Source organism: Arvicanthis niloticus, chromosome 4 (genome assembly GCF_011762505.2).
Source record: "Arvicanthis niloticus isolate mArvNil1 chromosome 4, mArvNil1.pat.X, whole genome shotgun sequence".
NCBI classification, from domain to species: Eukaryota; Metazoa; Chordata; class Mammalia; order Rodentia; family Muridae; genus Arvicanthis; species Arvicanthis niloticus.
The window spans coordinates 128,880,111-128,902,199 of record NC_047661.1 but is presented as its reverse complement, the minus strand read 5'-3'; the positions used below and the strand labels follow the sequence as shown (position 1 = coordinate 128,902,199).

General features: G+C 41.9%; 1 protein-coding gene across 2 annotated transcripts in view; it reads left to right on the top strand.

Annotated features, from left to right (window-relative positions):
• St6galnac3 (ST6 N-acetylgalactosaminide alpha-2,6-sialyltransferase 3) overlaps positions 1 to 6,453 on the top strand; it is a 489,219-nt gene extending 482,766 nt beyond the window's left edge. For both annotated transcript variants that reach the window (XM_076933427.1, XM_034500335.2), the window contains exons 3-4: positions 1,901 to 2,008; positions 2,995 to 6,453. In XM_076933427.1, the coding sequence (XP_076789542.1) occupies positions 1,901 to 2,008; positions 2,995 to 3,181 (295 nt within the window). In that variant the 3' untranslated portion in view covers positions 3,182 to 6,453. The remainder of the gene's footprint in view (positions 1 to 1,900; positions 2,009 to 2,994) is intronic.
• Positions 6,454 to 22,089: the final 15,636 nt, after the last annotated feature.

The following is a 22,089-nucleotide window of genomic DNA, read 5'->3' as shown; positions in this document are numbered from 1 at the left end:
CTGGGGGCCTCACCCAGGGTGGTGCTGGGTATGTGGGCATTAGTTGGTAGAAGAGTTGGCTGAAGTTCTGCCAGTCCTGAGTTTCGAGGGAAATGTCTCTGCACAGCTGCCAGATAACTTGGGGCAATCCACTTGCCTCTGCAGGAAGAGATGCGAGGAGAAAGACTATTGAGCCTTTTGAATGAATTAGGTCAGCTTGACTAAGGACAGATGCAGAGATCCATCCTGAACCATTTCCCTTTGTCAGACCCCTGCAGTCAGCACTGCCTCTGATTAAATCACCCCAGGTGCCATTACTGTGGTCCACAGCCCACCCTAGACAAACCAAAGCACATTTCCATGTTTGCGATATACCTGGGTTGTATGATCTTCCTCAAGTATTTTCCCTGCCATGGCCCACAGGGCCTTGTTCTCTTTAACTCACACACTACCTGCCCCTCCACCACCACCCCAGACTCCTATTACCACAGAGGCAATCCCTGAGGAACTTTATAGAGTAACTGGATGTAAATCTAATCTTCCAGTCAGCATAAAGACAGAGACAATGGCCATAACTTTATATTTATAGCATCTGTAAGAGTGATAGGCACATTACAGGTGACCAGTAAAATGTGTCCAAGAGGCTGGAGCCAGGCCTTAAGAAGCAGCTCGTGCTCTGGTGCCTGAAAGGCTGATTAGGTAAACATTCAGATGCGTTCATGAAACAGGTTAACCTAACTGCATGTACTTTACATACAATGTCCTGGGTTCTCTCCCCAGCACTTCAGAAATAAATTAATAAATTATGGGGGGGGGGCAAGATGGCTCAGCAGATAAAAGTACTTGCAACGAAGCCTAAGTATTACCTGAGTTTCATTCCCAAGACCCACATGGTGGAGGGAAAGAACTGACTCCTGTACTTTGTCCTTCTGTCTTCCTCTTATGCACAGACACCCCATCACACACACATGTACATACACACACTTCTACATGTTCATACAATCCCACACCCATACACCCACATACTAACACATCTACATAACCACATGGTCACATACTCACATACCCATGCACACTCATACCCACATGTTCATATACCCACACACACATACACACACAACACACACACATACCCATACACATATCTGCACACACACATACACATGCAGCTACATGCACACATGCATACACACACAGCCACATACCCACATGCTCATGTACACACACACATACACAGATAACTAAACAAATACCTATATACACATCTGCACACATATACATACATAACCACATACACACACACACGCACACACACACAGCCACATACCCACATGCTCACGTACACACACATAGATAACTAAACTAATACCCATATATACATCTGCACACACATACATACACAGCCACATACCCACACACCCACGCATACACACACATACAGACACACATACAGCCACATACCCACACAAACACAATATTAAAATATGCAATAGATGCTAAGGAGACTTTGAGAAAGTGCCGTGTCCAGGTAAGCAAGACGCCATCATCATTCCATGTTCATCAGCACTCTGAGAAACTTTCAGAAAACCCATCTGCTGATCCACACCCCTAATTTGGGTCTTACAGAAAACCAAATGAATTATTCTTCACCTGAAGGGAGAGGGATTATTTGACTTCAGATATTTGCCATATGGCTTCTCTTCCACCCAGCAGAGCTTTGGGGCTTAAGGTAGTGCGAGCAAGAACGTTTCTATAAATTATTCAGAGATAATTCACAATAAGTGTGTATCCTTGACAGACTGTCAAGGTTCTCAGCGCTCCCCCTGATAACAGGCACTGTGTTTTTGATCAAGTACAGCTTGTTTCCAACTGCACCTTCTTGTCACTCCGTGTTTTGTTTTATCTGTTTCTGTTCCTCCAGAGTCCAGTCTGGCTCCTATCTCAGCACCGGGTGGTTTACCTTTATCCTGGCCATGGATGCCTGTTACAGTATCCACGTCTACGGGATGATAAATGAAACCTACTGCAAGTAAGATCGCAGCTCCAACTCTGATATCCTGTCAAAATATCACAATTCATTTTAATGCCATAAATCTGGGAAATAGATCAGATGACAATTATTTCCGGGTGTTCTTTGCCAACGTGACACATTCTTGTCAGTGTGTCATGTTCCAACTTTTAAGCATGATAGAAAGAAAACAGTATTTACTGCAGTCTGATGCCACGTGTCAGAAGGAACACTCTCTCTTAATCAGTCACAAATCCGGGACTTGGGATTTGGAAATCTAGAGCAAGTTTACTGGTGATTTAATTTGCAAAATCAAGGCTGCCACATCTCTCCCTCTGAGGGTGGATGGACAGCTGTCAGCCAATGGCTCTATTTTCTCACAAAGAAGAAAATGCCCTGAGACCTCACAGAAACAATTTGGCTCAACAAGAATTCCTGAAATTTTTATTTCACTAATGTGTGACTGATCTGCCAGACTCCATTTTACATGAGTGTGTTTATGCACAGTATATGGTGTCTGGCAGGGTAGCTTCTAATCAGATTGACAAACTCTCACGCTTCATGAAGGTGGTGGAATATACTTCCCCTACCAATATGATTCAGAGAGCATTTAATCATATGCTTAAAATGTAACTCTGGGTCACGGTCTTCATGAATAGACATTTATGCTGTAACCGCTAAGTCTAAAAGAACACAGATGACCCCCAAACTTCGCTGTGAAAACTCAGTTTCCTTACCTCTTAAAGAGCATTGGGCTGTGTAAGGTTTGTCCTGTCTTATGCTGTCTCCTTCTTTGATGCAATTGGTATGATATGTAAATTGGATTTGACCTATTAGGACACCAAGAACTGTTCCTTCTACCTAAAAGCTTTCATGTGTAATAGCTTTTAACTGAGCTCACTGATGACGGTTTGTAAGTAAATGCATTTCTGGGGCACAGAATGGATTCTTGTAAATGCCAGTCTCATCCTTGGCTCAGTCTTCTTCCCTTTTTGTTTCTCTTCCAGGACAGAGGGATATAGAAAAGTCCCCTATCATTACTATGAACAAGGGAAGGATGAATGTAACGAGTATCTTCTCCACGAACACGCCCCGTACGGGGGACACAGATTCATCACCGAGAAGAAAGTGTTTGCCAAGTGGGCCAAGAATCATAGAATAGTATTTACACACCCAAACTGGACGCTGTCCTGATGCTGTGCTTCCCACCATGACACTGCAGCTGCGCTGAAGAGGGGCTGATGGTGGTGATAGTGTGGACAGGGATGCTCATGGTGACCATGGTCCTGGACATTCTCTGGTGTGGATACTGACTCTGTTAGTAATTTGAACTTTGGCATTCTGTGGGAGGGGGTCACGTTCATTCTGATCTTTCTGGCGGTTCGGCCCTACGAATTGCACTTTAAAACTTACCTACAATTGAAATGCAGGCCAGCGACCCGACGGCTGTGACTAAAGACAACATGAAGATTACCTTTCAAGATGGCTGCTTGGAAGTCTTCAACGGAGGCTTCCAGAAGTGACCATTCAGCCTGCTCAGGCAAGGTTACTTACTGAGTGCATGGGCTGCTCCTCATCTTGGAAAATGGTGGACTATCAATCACTGTCCGGAGTAATTCTATCAGGGTATAGATGTCTTGCCACAGTTACCAGTCAGCCTGATAGAGGAGAGGTATCTCTTTCTGATATGCCATCTTCCAAATGTCTCTCAGTGAAAGCCTCAGGCCACCTACCTAAATGTAGCAATGAAGGCATTCTATAATTCCTGCATATCAGGATTACTGGACTATCTCAGAGACTTAATTCAAAATGTATCAAGTAGAAAATATTGACAAATTTTCACTCAGACAGCTGTGCTCTCACTACTCAAAACAATATAACTAAACATATTATTACAATTACCTACATTAATGTTTAGTTATTTTTGGTTGAGTACTAAATATTAACATGTTAGCGCTACTTCAATACTGTAGTAACACATACTGTGAAAGCATTTCTTGAACATAACCAAAGGGTTCCTCACTCTGCTTCAACACTCAGTACCAACAAATGAGATGCTTTTTGAAATCACAAAACAGGGAAAGCAAGACATATTTTTGCATCAATTTGTATCCTATCATATTCATAATATATATTTTTTAAATTCAAATTTCTATTTTATAAGCTGAAGGTGTATCTCTCCATATACATTATCAATGCCAAGTGCCAAACGTTAGACATTGAACATTCTTTAAATCAGCAAACCCAGCCGGAGCTTTTGCCTTGATGGGGTTGATCATCCCTTAGGTTATCAGATGTTCTGCTAGAACAGTAAAATGGTGACGGGCTTGATTCCCAAAGTGCTTTGCTTCACATATGCCGTGTACCATGCGACACCCATGGCCACCTCACTGGACTATTGCCTGCACACTCTGCTATCCCCAGCAGCTGATCTACATTGTTAGCTGAGTTCATGTGTTCCAGATTGCTCTACTTCCTTATATATGTATAGAATAGCATTTGTGTAAATTAGTAAATGATTGAGTTCTCTGCCAAATACAGCATAGCATGTTAAGATTATGCCAGATGACCACAAGGATGGCTGTGTCATAGATCAGTACCCTATAAGCTTAGTACTTTTGATGTTTTTATTTCTGTCGGTGGCTCTGTTCCAGGGCTGGGGGACAATGGATAGAAATGGAAGCAGAGAAATATAGCTGCCCCAGTCTAGGTGTGAGACAGCTTCCTTCTCTGTAGATTCAATGATCCTTAAATATTAGAGGTTGATTTTCTGAGACAGTACCAAGCATCCATAAATATCTTGGCACAGTGATTCAAAAGCTAAAACTAGGCTGCATTTAATGTTTTAGAGCTGGAAATAACAATACACCACCTCACCTATAGAACCTTGACAGGGCTTTTCTAGGACTAAGGGCTATGTGAAGTCATTAAGATGTACATCTTTCCTACCCTCTGCTGTCATTTTGATATCCCACACCTACACCCACGAGCATTGCCCAGCCCCATCTTCACCACTGGAGAGAAGTGGTTATTCTATTGTTTGCTTATGTGATATTTTTTTTTAGTTCTATGAATGTTAGATTTTAGAGCTGATAGTGGATCAAAATGCCCACTTAAAGGAAAATAAATGATAGCAATGTTAAAATTTCGACGTGAACGTTGTTTTCTCTCAGTCTCTCAGTTGTGATACAGTCCTGCTCTTACATGAAGTGAACCCTTGGTTATTTGATTGCCTTCAGGAGTGGCATAACCTGATTTATACCACTGCTTTGTCGTGGTGGCCTAACTCTCTTTTGGTGCTTATTAATGAGAGACTCAAAAAACATACTCTCCTGCCTCGGTATAGGGAGCTATTGCTTTCTCTCATGTGGACTTTCCTCACCCTGTGTGTGGAAAAGGCAGTGTCCAGATTTAAGCCTGCAGTCATCTGGAATGGTAGCATAGACAATGGCCCTCTTCTCTTCTCTCTCTTCCTTGCTTACTTTTCCTCTCTCCTCCCTCCTTCTCTTCCCTCCTCCTTGTTCTCCTCCCTCCTCCCCACTTCTTTTCCCTCCTCCCCCATTCTCCTCCCTTCTCTTTCGTCCTCCTTGTTGTCTGTCTCTTTTTTGCAAAGTATGAAACCAAAAGCACTTCATGAAGATGCAGTTGAGTGCCTTTGTAGTCAGGGCTCTGACCACCTCTCAGGAGTGCTTTCCTCTGGAGTAACACTTTCTCTGCTTCCATTTCCTGACCCTTTCTTCCAGCCTTAGTTCTGGTAGAAATGCGAAGTCTAATTTCTCCCATGTAAAGGAGAAATTTTCCATCTTGGACTTGCTGAGAGGGTGAGACAAGTGGGTGGGTGAAGGAGAGCGTTAGTCATGCTAAGTTCCTGTCAACCCCACAGGTACTAGTCCACTGAAAAATTTCATCCACATCCGAACATTGAAGTTAGATGACCTCACTTGGCACTGCTACATAACTACCTATATATTAATTAATATTTATGAGAAGAAAAATGGGAATTTACACAGAGACCCACAACTGGATGGTCTACAGAGAGTGAGGAGACTCTAGAGTACTCAATCCTAAGAAACATTTTTAAATAAGGTCATAGAATATTCTAATTCTTTAGAATCCTTTAAAAATCAATGAACATTTTAAAGGGTTTAAAAATCTCTTTGAAGTTAGCCTATCTGTAAGTCATATTGATGTTGTGATAAAAAGATAATTTTTGTCTTGGTGGCAAACTATCAAAAAATAATAATTAATTTGTAGGTATGAAATATGTCTGTATGAACATGAAGTCCATTTGTGCCTGTAATATATGAACAGGTAATGCACACATGTGCACTTACAACTGTATGAGAAAGCATGCATGTGATTCTATATTCTTTGCCAATGTGTGACTCATAGAAGGCCTTATTTTAGACTTCAGCTGAAATTTGTTGGGTTTCATTTTGAATCCTGAAAAGAAAAAAAAAAAACAACATTCAAAGTAAACGCACTGATTGCTGAGTGTGTATCAAATCACACTGCATGGCTGGCCAGAGGAATAAAGCCAGAGAAGATGCTAAATCTAGAACCGAGGATACAATCAGATGTACAGTTGTCACCAATCAGACACACAAGTGTAGCAATCAGTATCAGCAGGCTCGGCCACCTGTAGCTCAGCGAAAGCCACATGGAGGGTTAACACTGCGCTGGGCTCCATTCCTTCTGTTAAAATAAGCCAGGAGGCGGCACTCGGATCTGCACGGTTTCTGTTCCACAGCCATCGAGCTGTGGGTGTTGTGGGGAAAGGGTCATTATGTAAGGAGACTTTTTTTTTTCTTTGAGGTTTTGGTATGAACCAGCCGACTGGGGCGCGAGAGTGTGAACTGGAAACCTGTTGACCTTAAGAAAAGGATGTGGCCCTCAGAGAGGCTTACTCATGACTTTCTTAGAAAAAAAAAAAAAGACATTTGTGCTTCACCTGGTAAGGTTAATTGGATGCTAGCTGTAAGATCACTTTACTTTTGAGAAGCAAGAAGATGTAAAAAGATGGAATGTGTGTGTGTGTGTGTGTGTGTGTGTGTGTGTGTGTGTGTGTATGCCGTGTGAAATGGAAGACTCAGCCACGTTGTCCAGGGGAAGATGGCATGAATTAGGACATGTCAATCCCAATCCCAATAACAAGGAGGAGGACTCACCCTTAACTGCATTTCTAACTGGCAGACGATCATCTCTTGACTATTTTGGGTGAGAGATCCCATGACTTCGGGTGCCAGTGCTCAGCAACTTACACACGTGGTACACAGAGATGCAAGGACCTGGAGAAGCAGACAATCCAATCGCTGTGGCCTGCAGCCAAGGAGTCAGCTCACTCTTGAATGCAAACCGGACCAATGACAGCCTGGACACCCAAGTCTTGTCATCTGTCTCCTGCTCTAATACACTTTCCACTGTGTTCTTTAAAACGCTAAATAATAACCAGGGGGAGATGCCCGTGCAGTTTAGTAAAAGAATATACCATGGCACAAAGGCTCCACCAGCATGGGGTCTACCTGGGACCAGAACTGTACAGTTGTCTCGTAGGACTTGGACAGAGCCTGACTCCTGCTCTATCTGCTCTGTTCTCCACATGTGTAGCTAAGACCAGCAGTGCTCTGTTGTCATAAGGTGTTGAGGTTCATCTAGAGAACGCAAAGGCACGTTTCTTACTGTTTGTCACCGAGGATGGTCAGCCCTTGGCCTCTGAGGAGCTGCTGGCTGAGAGAGGCTGCTCACTAGCCCAGCAGGCTAAGACTCAAAATAGTCCAGCTGTGTGGGTGAATTCCTGTTGGAGGCCTCATAGCCTCTGCAATGTATATAAACACCCAAAGATCCAGTCGATATGCACAGCTTGAGAATCCACTTATATGGTACTATCACAAGTGGAGACTTTTCAAACTACATCAGGCTCTTCGAATAGTTTCCGTGGCTCAGGAGTCGTGTGCTGTTTTGTTGCTTGCTTTTGCTGGCCATGGAGACACCACCAGAATAAAATTGCATATAAATTGCTAAGGCATTGAAACAGAGCTGTCCTTGGGCATTGTAACAGTACAGAAAACCTCATTTCGCTGTTTTTAAGTCCCTTACATTTTTTTACTTCTCTTTTCCGAATAGGCACAAAATTGGTTTTTTGTAGCAAAGTGCCTCTTTCTCTACAAAATAGATCTCTTCTTGTTCGTGCTTTAGAGATCGAAGAAAAAGAGACGCTCATCTCCATGAAGGTGAAGAACACGTGATCGGCAAGTGCCGCATCCTGGTGTTTGCTGACACCCTGAGCTATTTCTTCTGAGAAACTTTAAAAGGATGGAAACCTGGGTGTTGATAGACCCTTGTTTCCCAGGCTGCTGCAAAGTACTTGTCTCCTTGTGTTACACTTCTGTCACTGGCACTGCATAAATACCAATCCTATTACCTGTGGGATATGTATGCTTCACTTGTGTTTGTGGGGGGGGTCACACAATCCTTGCTGCTTCATTTGTGTTTGTGAGGGTCACACAATCTTTGCTGCTTCATTTGTGTTTGTGAGGGTCACACAATCTTTGCTGCTTCACTTGTGTTAGTGGGGGGCGTCACACAATCTTTGCTGCTTCACTTGTGTTAGTGGGGGGGTCACATAACCTTCGCTGCAGATGCCTATTCACTTTGGAACCTATAATCTTCATTTATCTACAGATGGAACTGAGATGCACAGTGGTGTGCTGGTCAAGGGCTTTGTCCTCTGGGATCATAGTCCTTTATTTATAGACATCTTAAAAATGAAGCTTACCATTTGGCAAAGGGCGATTAGCAGATTTTCATTTGTTTTTGTAACAGGAAAGATGAGGGTGGGTTAACAAGACAGGATGGTTTTTTTGTGGCTGAAAGAAACAAGGATCAAGATATTCATGCACATTATATTTAAGGCAGAAAGATATCCAGGACACGACTGCCCACATAGTGAGAGAAGGCTTTGCCAGCCTGTGGAACTTTTGTAGTTCATTTGAACTACATTTGTTATTTTTCCTATCATCTGTGTTTAAACGTCTGACAGAATTCAGCCACAGGGAGAAGGGCGTTTGGGATCACGGGAATATGGTCTACCCTGGCAGTGATGGTATCCGGAGCAGCTTGACCAATGGCTGGGAATGGGAAGCAGAGACGAACAAGTCAGACTCAGCTGGCATTTCTCCTGAGACCTCAGCCCGTGGAACGGCGCTGCCCGCGTTCAGGTTGGGCGTTTTCTCCTATGACCACCTCTCTGGGAACACCGTTGCCAGTAGGCAGAGGCAAGCTTTGTTAATGCCGTTGGTTTTCCTTATGCCAACCCAGCTGCCACTCAGAATTGACATTCACGGCTACCTGGGGCTGCAGGCTTGTTAACACCAGTCAGGGTAGTGCCCAGGCTGCTTCAAATGCAGACTTTCGTCTGCCTTCCTCACTCCGGTCTCTCTTACTGCCTCTCCTTTCTTCAGAATCAACATTCTCACCTCTCACCGTCAGTGTCCTGTTTAGATTAACTCCTCATATTACAAGGCAGCTGGCGTTCGCGATCAGCTCCGTGAGAAACCCACGTTTGGATGATGTCTCAAAGTAAGAGTCTAACTTTGGAAATTAGTAACAATAATTTATGCATAGCAGCTGTGTTAAAGGGCTGAGTATTTGAGTCGATCCCCCAATATTCTGTAATGTATACATAATATTAGTGTCACTTCACATAAACAGCTGAAGCATTCAGAGTAAGGTGGTTTGCCCCAGTTCAGAAGATAGCAATGAAGTAAGGTTTGAACACAAGGACAAACTGGAGTGTTTATCCATCCAGTCAGGATGGTCTCAAAGATGTAACAAGAACCACAGTTCCAGGAGCCAGTCGAAATGATAAATTCCACACACATGGTGCTTTACAACCACTTCTACTCCATGGGACTCAACCTTTTGTCCTGTGGATTTGTCTTCCTCCAAATCCTTGGAGTCCTTCCTGTTTGGCTCATTACTACAGAAAGAGCAAAAGAGGTCTGTGTCAGGAGGTCTATGTGTAAGCCGAACATGTCAGGCCTCACTCCATCAGCTGGGCCAGCCAGAGCCTGGTAGTAAATTAGTCAAGGCAGTCTGTTTGCAGCTAGCACGAATCTTTGTAACATATTTGAAATTTTTGAGAAAAAAAATTCTCTGCATAGAAAGAAAATAAACTAGAGGGGAAAAATACCAGCTGGTGCAACCACTCTGGAAATCAGTCTGGCGGTTCCTCAGAAAATTGGACATAGCATTACCTGAGGACCCAGATATATATATGCATATACCCAGAAGATGCTCCAACATATAACAAGGATACATGTTCCACTATGTTCATAACAACCTTATTTATAATAGCCAGAAGCTGGAAAGAACCCAGATGTCTCTCAACAGAGGAATGGATACAGAAAAAAATGTGGTACATTTACACAATGGAGTACTACTCAGCTATTAAAAATAATGAATTTGAGAAATTCTTAGGCAAATGGATGGAACTAGAAAATATCCTGAGTTAGGTAACCCAATCACAAAAGAACGCACACGGTATGCACTCATTGATAAGTGGATATTAGCCCAAAAGCTCTTAGTACCCAAGATACAACTCACAGACCACATGAAGCTCAAGAAGAAGGAAGACCAAGGTGCGGGTGCTTCAGTCCTTCTTAGAAGGGGGAACAAAATACTCACAGGAGCAAATACAGAGACAAAGTGTGGAGCAAAGACTGAAGGAAACGCCATCCAGAGACTGCCCCACCTGGATCCATCCATAAACAATCAGAAAACACAGACACTATTGTGGATACCAAGAAGTGCTTGCTGAAAGGAGCCTGGTATAGCTGTCTCCTGAGAGGCTCTACCAGAGCCTGACAAATACAGGGTCAGATGCTCACAGCCAATGATTGGACTGAGCACAGGGTCCCCAATGGAGGAGTTAGAGAAAGGACTGAAGTAGCTGAAGGGGTTTACAACCCCATAGGAAGAACAACAATATGAACCAACCAAGCCCTCCAGAACTCCCAGGGACTAAACCACCAACCAAAGAATAGACATGGAGGGACCCATGGCTCCAGCCACATATGTAGCAGAGGATGGCCTTGTCGTGCATCAATGGAAGGAGTGGCCTTGGTCCTGTGAAGGCTTGATGCCCCAGTGTAGGGGAATGAGAGGGCTGGGAGCCTGGAGTGGGGGAGCACCCTCATAGAAGCAGGGGGAGGGGGAATGGGATAGGGAATTTCCGGGGAGGATTGGGAAAGGAGATAACATTTGAAATGTAAATAAAGAAAATATCCAATAAAAAGAGAAAGAAAAAAAAAAAAAGAAACATCCCATTTGGTCTTTGGGTCTGTGTAGTAAAGTACTGTGAGCTTAATTTTTTTTTTGACCAAATAAATAAATAAATAAGTACTGTTTTCTTCTCAAATCTTAAACTTGAACATCCCCCCCCCACCCCCATCTTTGCTTTTCTTATTATATAGATTTCTGTAAAGGGTGTGCTAATCTGTCAATACTATTCTGGCCATCTTCAAAATACCAAATCCATTTCTAAGAAGAAAATATGTTTTGTTCTTTCTTTCTCCCCCAATTCTTCATTTCTTTTTCCCAATACATTTTTTTTATGCCATTTAACTGTTATTTTCTTGAATGTGTCTGGACATGCTTTCTCTTTAGCATAAACAGAATCTTGCATCCAGGGCTCTTTCTCACCCTACAGGGCAGTCTGTAGTCTTGGGGAAAGTGTTTGAGTGGTAGCCTATAAATAATCTTAGTTTCCCTGGAGAGGTTGGCTGCAACTCTCAAAGCAAAGTAATCAGAGAAAGAAGTCTGCAGATGTTTGCAGGTTTTTGTTTTGTTTTGTTTTTTTCCCAGAAGAGAGTGGAGTATTCCGGATGGAACCTGCAGTGCCTGCTGCCACTTGGTGTACGTGGAGGACTTGAGAGGGGGCCCCTTCGAGGATCTGTGTCCATAACAAGGGATGCTTTGGTGGTTCCCAAGAGTAAACTGTTCACTTTAACCAGTGTGCGAACATGGCTCTGTGTCTAGGGCTGTGATTCTTGAATATACCAGCCTTTGATGTACAGAGTCAGCACCTCCCACTAGGCTCTGTGTGTTCTTCCACCCGAACTTGAGAGCCATTTTCAGTCATGCCATTTTCAAAGCACTTGACAACCTGTGTATTCTCCACACAGTGCTCACCTTTCCCCCAGGACCACGACATCTTTTGTGAAATTTGCATAGAATGCTCTTTTATCTTGAGTGGCAGCTTTACTTCAAATTGCTGCACTTTGGCCTAAACATCCTTTGTGGAGGCTGATTGTGATGGCTCTGCTCCCTCTAAGGAAAGGGGGAAATGTTGCACTCTCTGATAGAGTAAAGGGCGCTGATGTTGGAAAGGGGTTAATGTCTTACAAATCAGTCTGTAATCACAGAGCTGTGAATGGCTGCTGAATATGGAAGGAAAACCTGAAAACATTCAAAAGTGCAATTTGAGTTCAGAGACGGAGTGATCCTGAACAGGACCAGAGACGAAGCCCATGTGCTTAGGCTCAAAAGACAAGAACTCCATAATGTCCATGCTCAGCCAAAGTATCCGGAGACTTTTCAATATCCTTATAGGAGACGCCACTGGAAAGACTCCGACGCCTGAGGATCCACAGAAAACAAGTGTAAGAGCAAACAGCGTGGAAAACCATGAGGGATGGGGGCTTGGACCGTGGGAGGTCAAACTACTGCTGGATAGACCTTATTTTCATTGTTAAACACAATGTAAGAGACAGAAAATATGGCCACCAGTCCACTGTCCTGTATGTGTGTATGAGGGCGGGTGGTAGTGGTCAACTGCTTAGTTTTGTTAGTAAGAAGTTGTTTCTCCTGATGTCATTAAATTCCCCTAAAACATCTTCAGCAACATCCCTTGATAACCTATTTAACAATTTCCCCTTCTCAATTTTCTCTATGCAGCAAACAGTGCTGTTCATGAATTTTTGAACATTTTTCTTTTATTGTACCAACATACTACCTTGCTTGCTTTCTGGAACCTTTCAAATAATGGCATTTTTTCATCCTTACTAACTTCATATATGTAAAGAAATTGCCTTTTAATTGGCATCTAATTTATTACTATGGAAATCACATGTTTGCATATATATTGGTAATTTACATTTCTTCTTTCATGAATCTGCCCTTCCTAGATTTTTTTTTTTATTTTTCTATTGCAGTGCAAGTCACTTTAAAGCCTCATAAAAATGAAAATTTACTCAAAAGCAAAGGTATGGGTTCACAATGGCCATGATCATGGGGGAAGAAGAAATTATATTGCATCAAGAGTTGGAAACACTAAAAGTGTAAGAGACATTCATGATGGTACACCATTGGTTTTCAATTGTGTGACTGGACTAGGCAGAATCAGAGCCAATGAGTGACGTTTCAGACTTCACTTGGAAGCATTTGGAAGAGACTGAAGTCAGTGGGGACTTTTCCATAACACTGAGTAAAGTGTTGGCTGGTCAGACCACTCATTCTTCAGTGATTCCTATGACTAGATACTAGTCATACTGGATATGACTGATACAGATACTCAGGAGCTACGCTACTGAGTCTTCTTCTAGAAGCCTCTCTGGTACTGTGAAATAGGATGTCATCCTCTGTGAGGAAGGGCAAGATTTGAAAGCTCTTTGAAGCACAAGCCTGAGAGGGGTGAGTGCTTGGAGAGTATGGTCGGCAACAGCAGAGTCTGCTGAAGGCCCAGCTTGATCCACTTGTCCTGCATTTCTGACACTTGACTGACAGTCAGGGCACACTATCACACACCACAACCACCAGGCACTAACAGCTCTGCCACTGACTTTATTCCCAGGATACTCAACACAGTGTACATTCTGGGCATCTTTGTGATGGAAATCCATCACATCTCACAATCTGTATTTTATATACTTACTGTTGTGATATGTCTTTGAAATGTAATAGCTCAGGAAAATCACCCCTAGCTCCCCAGCAGCCCTAATATTGGAAGTTTATGAGATGACTGTCAATTTAGTAGTCATTCATGTTGCCCACCTTTTCCTATTTCTGCCAGAGTAAATGAATTCTTCCTTTGGCGTTGTATTGCCCTTTTCACTCACCTTTTTTTTTTTTTCCCTTCCACAGCTGTAATCCTTTTATCTGGACATCATTGTTCCTAAACGATGCTTTGGATATTTTAAATTTTAAGTCAGCAATGCCCTTTTCAAGTTGCTCTTTTAAGGTTTCTGTAAAACCATCTTCACCATAATACAAACTTATCAGATCACTAGACGTAATCCGAGAAGGCTAATTGAACATTGAACATTTTACTCATCGCGTGCTGTCAAACCCATCTTCTCGGTATTGAGAAGTGGATGGGCCATGAGCTTATAGTATTCTTGGCAGTGCAACTGGAGTAAAAGCACGAGAATGTGATTAGTATATTACTAGGGAGTTAGTCCCAGTCAGTCTCAATATCTGAACAAGAAAATATCATCTCAGCAAATATCTCATAGATACATTTAAATTCTTGGCCCTGCATTGAAGTTTTAGAGACTACATAAATGCCATGTGTCTTTATGGAGTTTACCAAAGAGTTAACAATTCATCAAAATTCCAAATAAGCACAAGAATAAGGTAGTGAACAAAAGAGTAATTTGAACATAAAATGTTGTTCACAACACAGAAGCGCAAAGGGCACACAAAGTGGCAGCTCTGATTTGAAAGCTGCCCTTCCACATGGAGCAGCAATGCTCTCCTGCAGCTGCAGAGCTACTGGGGACATCCTGGAACCCAGGAGAGCATCCTGACAGTCTGCTGGCATTGCTGTGGTGACACAGCTGAGCCAGGAGACCCTCTGTAAGGTACAGGAGCTGTTTTCATCTGCACACAAGGAGGCTTTCTGGCAACAGTGTCTTGCACAAGAACAGTGCTTATTTGAAGATGTAGAAGGTGTTTATGAAAAATGAAATGAAAATATCCGTAATGCAGAGAAATGCTCAGAATTACTCTCCTACTTCTCTGGAATTTGCTGCAGGAAAAGAGGTGAGGTGGTTGGAGGGCTGGGTTCACCCAAGCCTCTGATACTATATTCAAATGTAGTCTCTGAACAAACAGGACTTTTCAAAGAAATCTCAAAGCTGTGAATTCAAACAGTGGAGGTGGACTATGTAGGTGCAAATATGCATCCTTTTATCACTTTCGTCTGTAGACCAATTAATCGGCTTACTCTTGATGTGCATTCACTCTTAGCTTTAGGAGTTAGCACAACTGTGGATTATTTTGATGATGCTTTTCTTGTGAAGGCCTCAAGTATGCTTGTCTACAGAGCCCAGGTGAAACTTTTCTAATGTAAATGACAGCTGTATGCATTTAATGTAAATGACAGCTGTATGCATCCGATCACTGTCTTCAGGAGAGCTGAGGAAGTGAAAATCGCAGCTTTTCTCTGTCCCAGCTTCGACCTGTTGTGCTGATTAGTTTTTGTTTGTTTGTTTTTTTGTCAATGGCATAATCTGGAGTCATTTGAGAAAAGGGAACATCAGTTGAGACAGTTTCTTCATGAGATTGACCTGAAGAGACATCTGTGTGGACATTTTCTTAATTAAGGGTTGTTGTGGGAGGGACCACCTGGGCTTTCTTGGGGATGGGGACCTGAGTGTATAAGATAGTAAGACTGAACAAGGAAGTGACATCCTTCAATGAACTCTGCTTAAATTCCTGCCTTTATGTTTGTGACTTGAGTTCATGCCCTGACTTCCCTCAAGGATGGACCATCTTCCAGATGCGTAAGACAAATAAATCCTTTCTTCCCCCAATTGCTTTTGGTCACAGTGTTTATCACAGCAATAGAAAGTGAACTAGGACAGCTGTTGTCCAGAGAAAATCTAACAGAGGAGCTGCCTCTTTCATCTGAGAAAACGAATTCTGTGTTGTAAATGAGCTACTTCTGTCTTCCTGTGAGTGAGTAACTGGGTCCTGAGAAAATTCATAAATTACTCTGGTGGGGAAGAAGGGTAAGGAAGAAGAGAGAGCTAGTTGAAAAGCCAAAAATCAATATTCCCATGCATCTCTTCTCGATTTCTGCTGAAATCTTCCATTATTTCCTAATGATTGTTCCTTGTTATGAATTGGCTAAAAGGCCAACCCCAGGGAGTTCGTGACCTCTTGCTGTACTGTGGAAGGCCCTTCCTGGCTCTTTGGGTTTTTTTTTTTTTTTTTTTTTTTTCTTGGCTGCTACAGGGTAAGTAGCTGTGTCCTATTATACCCTTCTACAATGGAGTTCTGCCTTATTACAGGCCCACAGGCAATGGAACAAGCTAACTATGGGATGAAAGAATGAATCAAAATAGATTCCTTCTCCTCAGATTGTGTTCTCAAACATTTGTCACAGAAAATGGCAGGCAGGCAGGCAGGCAGGCAGGCAGGCAGGCAGGCAGGCAGGGAAGGAGCAAGCAAAAGCACAAGAGTAACTCAGATGTTGCTCAGTGTGGGTCATCTCAACATGGAAAAGATGCTGGGCTGGCAAACATACCAAGATGGTCTAAGAAGGTTTCCTGGAGAAAGGGGATTTGAACTGCAGTGGGAATGATAAGTGGGGATAAATGGAGTGGATGGAATATGGAGGAGACAAGCATGGGCAGAATCCAGTGTAACATGAAAAGTCATGAAGAGTGGAAAATGCACCACACTCCAGAATATGGAAGAAGCTGACCACAGCTGACTGGAAGAAAGTGTAGGAGCAAGAGGTGCAGGCGGATGATTTAGAACAAAAGTAAAGCAATGTAATCAGATCAGATTGTGCAAGACCTACAGGCTATAACAAGGAGTTTAACTATCATATGGCTAGCTTATACAAAGTGTATTTAAGATTTAGGTAGAAATGCTACATTTGACTTTTTGCTTAAGAGTATCACAGAGAGGACAGATCAAGCCAGGATAATTCCACATGTTGGGCTTAAACAATTAAATGTTGATATTACTACCCAAAGCAGAAAAGAGAGGAGAAGAAGCAGGTGGAGATTTAAGTTTTAGACATGGTCACCTTGAGAAACATATAAAGGACAACAGAGTGAAGTTTTATCTATGAAACTCAGGATATGGGTATACAGATATAAAGTTAGACTCATCTACACGGTGTAGATTAGGATACAAAAAGAATAATGGCAGAAATATATAGAGAAATAAATGCACAAAAAAAAATCAGGTGGCTTTCCCTATGTTATTGCTCCACAACAAATTACCACATATATTAGTTATATAGCTGCAGTTATTATGGACCAGCTACACAGCAATGACATAAAAGTTCCTTTGCCCTAGTGCCTCTTACAAAGCTGCAAGTAAGGTGTTAACCAGGGCTGAAATGTCCCAGAAAGGTCAACCACGCAGAGAAAAACCTCCAGTCATGTGTGATTGGCTATGCTCAGATCAGATGGGTCTCAGCTGGAGGCTGAGTCTCCATAGGATAGCTGTCAATATGGAAGCTGGCTTCGTGAAAATCATCACAGGAGAGTCAGCTAGCATGTGAGCCTCACAGTCTGGTCCCAGACAGGACATCCTTGTGACGCTGAGGCTAACTTTATGTTTTATGAGCAGAAGATGCGACGATCACTCTGGGACCCATTGTAGGTGGCCTATCACTATTTTTTTTTTACCACAGGAAGCAAAGAATAATTGATACTTGAACCCGAGGAAAGGTATGCAAGTTCTAAATAAAGAAACAAGAGAGACTAACAGGTTCGTTCTTTATTCTTTACTCTTATTGGTTTGCAAATTTTCCATAATTCTTTTTGCCAAGAATGATTATGAACTGGATTTATAAAAATACAAAAAATGGTAATGAATACAGCATACATCTTGGTAGATGCATGTGATTAGACCTGTCTATTGGAGTAGGATTTACAAAGATGAGAGAGCAGGGAGGGAGGGAGACAGAGAGAGAGAGGTAGGGGAGGGAGAGAGAGAGGTGAAATTACCCTGTTCACTAAGAGAGAATATTGCACAGTTAAGGGAGAGAGGAGAACATGTGGCGATAGGCAGAGAACACTATAAGTGGCTATGAAGGAAGATGTTTGGGGAGTGGGTACGGCCTCTGTACTCTGTAGAACTTAAAGCAATCAAACTGATGCCAAGAATGAATTGTCTGTGATTTTATTTTCAAACAGAAAAAAAAATATTGTGAATTGAATATCACAGATGCAATGAAACAATGCAATGAGAGAGAGATAAGGGGAAAGAAGAATTCATTCAGATTTTAGAAATTAATATGTTAGTAGTGTTGTAACAAAAAAGGTATGTTACAGGCCAGAAAGAAAAAAACAAAATTAGTTTAAAAAGCAGACTTTGAAACAGAGATATTCACACATATATAAGATTGTGTATAAATTGAAAATGGCAAGATCGTGAAAGAGGGCAAAATATCTGTTTTATAATAAGTAATGTTTCTCTGACACTAACAATTCAGTGATCCATTTAACAAATATTTACTAAGAGATAGGTAAAAATTAAGAAAACGTAACTTGACTTTTTTTAAAAGTAAGAAACCCTAACATTTCAAATTGATACTCAAACTTAGTGCAGGGTTATCTATATCAGAGCTGAAACAATGTGAAGGGACGGAGAAAAGAGAAAACAGGTAGCTTTCCCATTCATACCCACACCACCTGTGGCTACAATGAACCTGAGAATTTCTTTCTGCCTCAAAGGATGGAAAATATTCACACCTTGAGAACACAAAGTGACAACTCGGAACTCCGGATGAAAAGAAGCACAGATTTCACTGTTAGTAACGATTCAGAGAAACATCTCTGAATTGGGTCATTATAAAAGAAAAAGGCTGGTAGATGCTACGTGCATGAGATGAGGTTTGTTTTTTTTTAAGACACAATGATTTTGTTAGAAAGAAAAATATCCCCCCATAAACTCCGAGATATGGCTCAGAGCAGTGAGAGTGCTTGTTGTCCCTGCAGAGCACCTGGGGTCAATACCCAGGACCCACATGGCAGGTCATAAGCATTTGCAACTCCAGTTGTAAGAGGGAACTGACACCCTCTTCTGACCTCTGCAGGTACATGGTATGCGTGTGGTACATATACATACATACGAGCAAAATAGACATTGCATGAAATAAACAAATAAATCTAAAAACAATTAAACTCTTGGTTCCCTAGTTGGTGATGCTGTTTGGGAAGGTTCCGGAGGTGTGGCCTTGCTGGAGGCAGCATGTCACTAGGGGCGGGCTTTGGGTTGTTACAGACTCACTCTATGTTCAGTTTGTGCTCTGCTCTGTGCTTGCAGGTAAGATCTGACTCAACTTCCCATTCTTGCCTGCCTGCTGCTACACCTCCCTGGCATTTGCATTTGGTCATGGTGTTTTACCACAGCAACAGGAAAATAACTGATAGAAACCACCAAGAGAAGGGACCACAGAATAACCTCAGACATTACCCACACAGTACTCTCATTAATAGTAGGCGTTCATTACATTCATTTTCTTTTTATCTGCTGACAAATGATGTTCACAAGAGACTGCCTGTAATCCAAGATGGACCAAACTTTATATCATATTAATTGGTAGCTGCGTCTACATGGACATTTAGTCCCAGCATGAAAAACCCTTTCCAATAATTGATATGAATATTGACTGCCTGCCTCCGGGTGGCATCTTTCCTACCAGGACAGCAATGTTCATGCTGCATATAAGTGAAGAGACACAGCCAGCTGGTGATAACTTTGAATCCCACCAGGCTTCAAATTCATCCATCCCTGGTGCCAACTGCAATATGTTTTCTCAATTATAAAAACCAGTAAATGTCCCCTTTTGGAAATGATGTAAAACCTGAGTCAGATTTTTGACATTTTGTTATTTTTTTATCAAAAGAAACTAAGTGAAGGGAAGCCTACTGATACCATGAAGACAGTGCTTTGAAAGCCATTTATCTATCCTATTACATGTATTAATAAATGCATAATTATTTTACATTTTAATAACTTGGAAATTTTATACCTAATATAAACTTCAAATACAAAAACTAGATTTAGATAAAACTTCAGCTAAGAGGAAATATACATTCCTTACAAAATTATGAAACAATAAAGAAACACATGGCATTGGTGATGATCAATACACATTAACACAATTTTGGAGCCTATGAAACGCCCCTTAATGCACCCAACATCCAGAGACCCTGGTATAGAAACTATGCTCACAAATGCAAACCTCTTACAGAGCTACATACAAGATCATTATCATACAAGATAATGATGTGGCAGATGGATTATGCCAGAAGACCCTGAGATTTGGGGAGCTAGCTGCTTCCCATTCACCTCTGTGTTTTTGGCTACGTATTCGGTAATACTGATGGTGGAATGGGAGAGCCTGTGCTACTCGATTCCACAGTGTATTCTAAACCTGTGTCAATCAAGGGTGTGGCATTGGTGAAGTGATCGAAGCACGTAATCACTGGAGTAGAATAGCAAGCCTAGGCAGAAGCCACACAAACATACTCAATAGAGATAGATACAAAGGCAATCCAATAAAGCAAAGATGACTCTTTCCAGTAAGCGGTGTCAGAAGAGTCTTACATGAATTGTACAAAAGCAAAGCCCAGAATGGATCCATGCCCTATGTGACATGCAAACCCCACTGTAACTTCACTGCCCAGTGAATCCTAAACATAAACACATAAAACTCAGGAGATCTTCATGTCCTTGGCTTGAAATAAATATGCATGATACCGAACATGTGGTCCATGAAAGAAAAAAATGAAAAAATGTGACCCTCATAAAAATGGAAACTTTTTTATGAGAAAGATACTCCTAAGAGAATTTTATTCTGAGCCAGATCCTGGAGAACATATGGGAATATAACTTATCTAACAAAGTGATTTTTATCCAGTCTCAAAAAGACTTTTGAAAACGTAACAATCACACACACACACACACATACACACGCGCGCACACACGCACACACACACACACAGAGAGAGAGAGAGAGAGAGAGAGAGAGAGAGAGAGAGAGAGAGAGAGAGAGAGAGAGAGAGAGAATGTAAAATACGGGCAAAAGACCTGGGTAGCTAGCAAGGGTCTCCAGATGAATACAACCAACAGAATTTTTCTCTTGAAAAAGATGCTTAATCCAAAGAACTGGCTCATGCAGCTGTGGAAAGCAGCATTTCCTAAGCCAGCAGGGAGTGATACAAAGAAGAGTTGGTGCCAAAACAGCATGCTGCAGACCCCCTCCTCTCCGTGAACTGCCTGTGTTTCTCCTCTAGGCCTTCAATTAAGTAGATGAGGCCACTGGCATGACGGATGAGAGTTGGCTTTCCAGAGTCTATTGATCTCAGTGGTAAATACAACTAACAAATACCCTGAGAGAACTATCTTGATATGTTTTTCCAAGTAACTGGGTGCCATAGCCTAGCCAAATTGATGCAAGGCATTAAACAAACACTTAAGAGGTGCCCACTGTTGTCAGATATAAGGGAAGTGTAAACAAAACCCCAAACCCAAGCCTACCATACACATACCCATTAGCATGGCCAAGGAAAACTGTTCAATAAGCAAAACCTCAAAAGTATCACAATACAATCAACAAAATGCCACAATTTTAACTTCTAGAGAGACTGTGCACCAAGCTGATCCACCACACAAGATGGAAAGCAATGCAAGCCCATACAGCTGGGATGAAAACTGTTCTGACATTTCTTATCATTTTAAGTATAACTAAAATATCCTACAGCATGACAATACCATGCCTGTGCAGTAAGGAAATAATTTATGTTCAGAGCAAAACCATGTACATGAACATTTATATCAACATTATTCATAACCACGCCAAACAAGAAACAACCAGAATGTCCTTTAGCAGGTGAAAGAATGAGTAATGGTTCATCTTGATGAGAAGTTATACTCATCAATATAAAGAAATAAACTATCCTGTCCTCAGCATGCAATGTCAGCTGCCTTCTATTATGTGAAAGAAGTTGGTACTTCAATGGCAAACACTGGTGAATCCATTTCATCCCATTTGCATTCTTGAGAGGACAAAGTTTTAAGGAAAGGGGACAGGTGAGTGTCCAAGGTTGAGCTGCCTGTATTGTGATCAT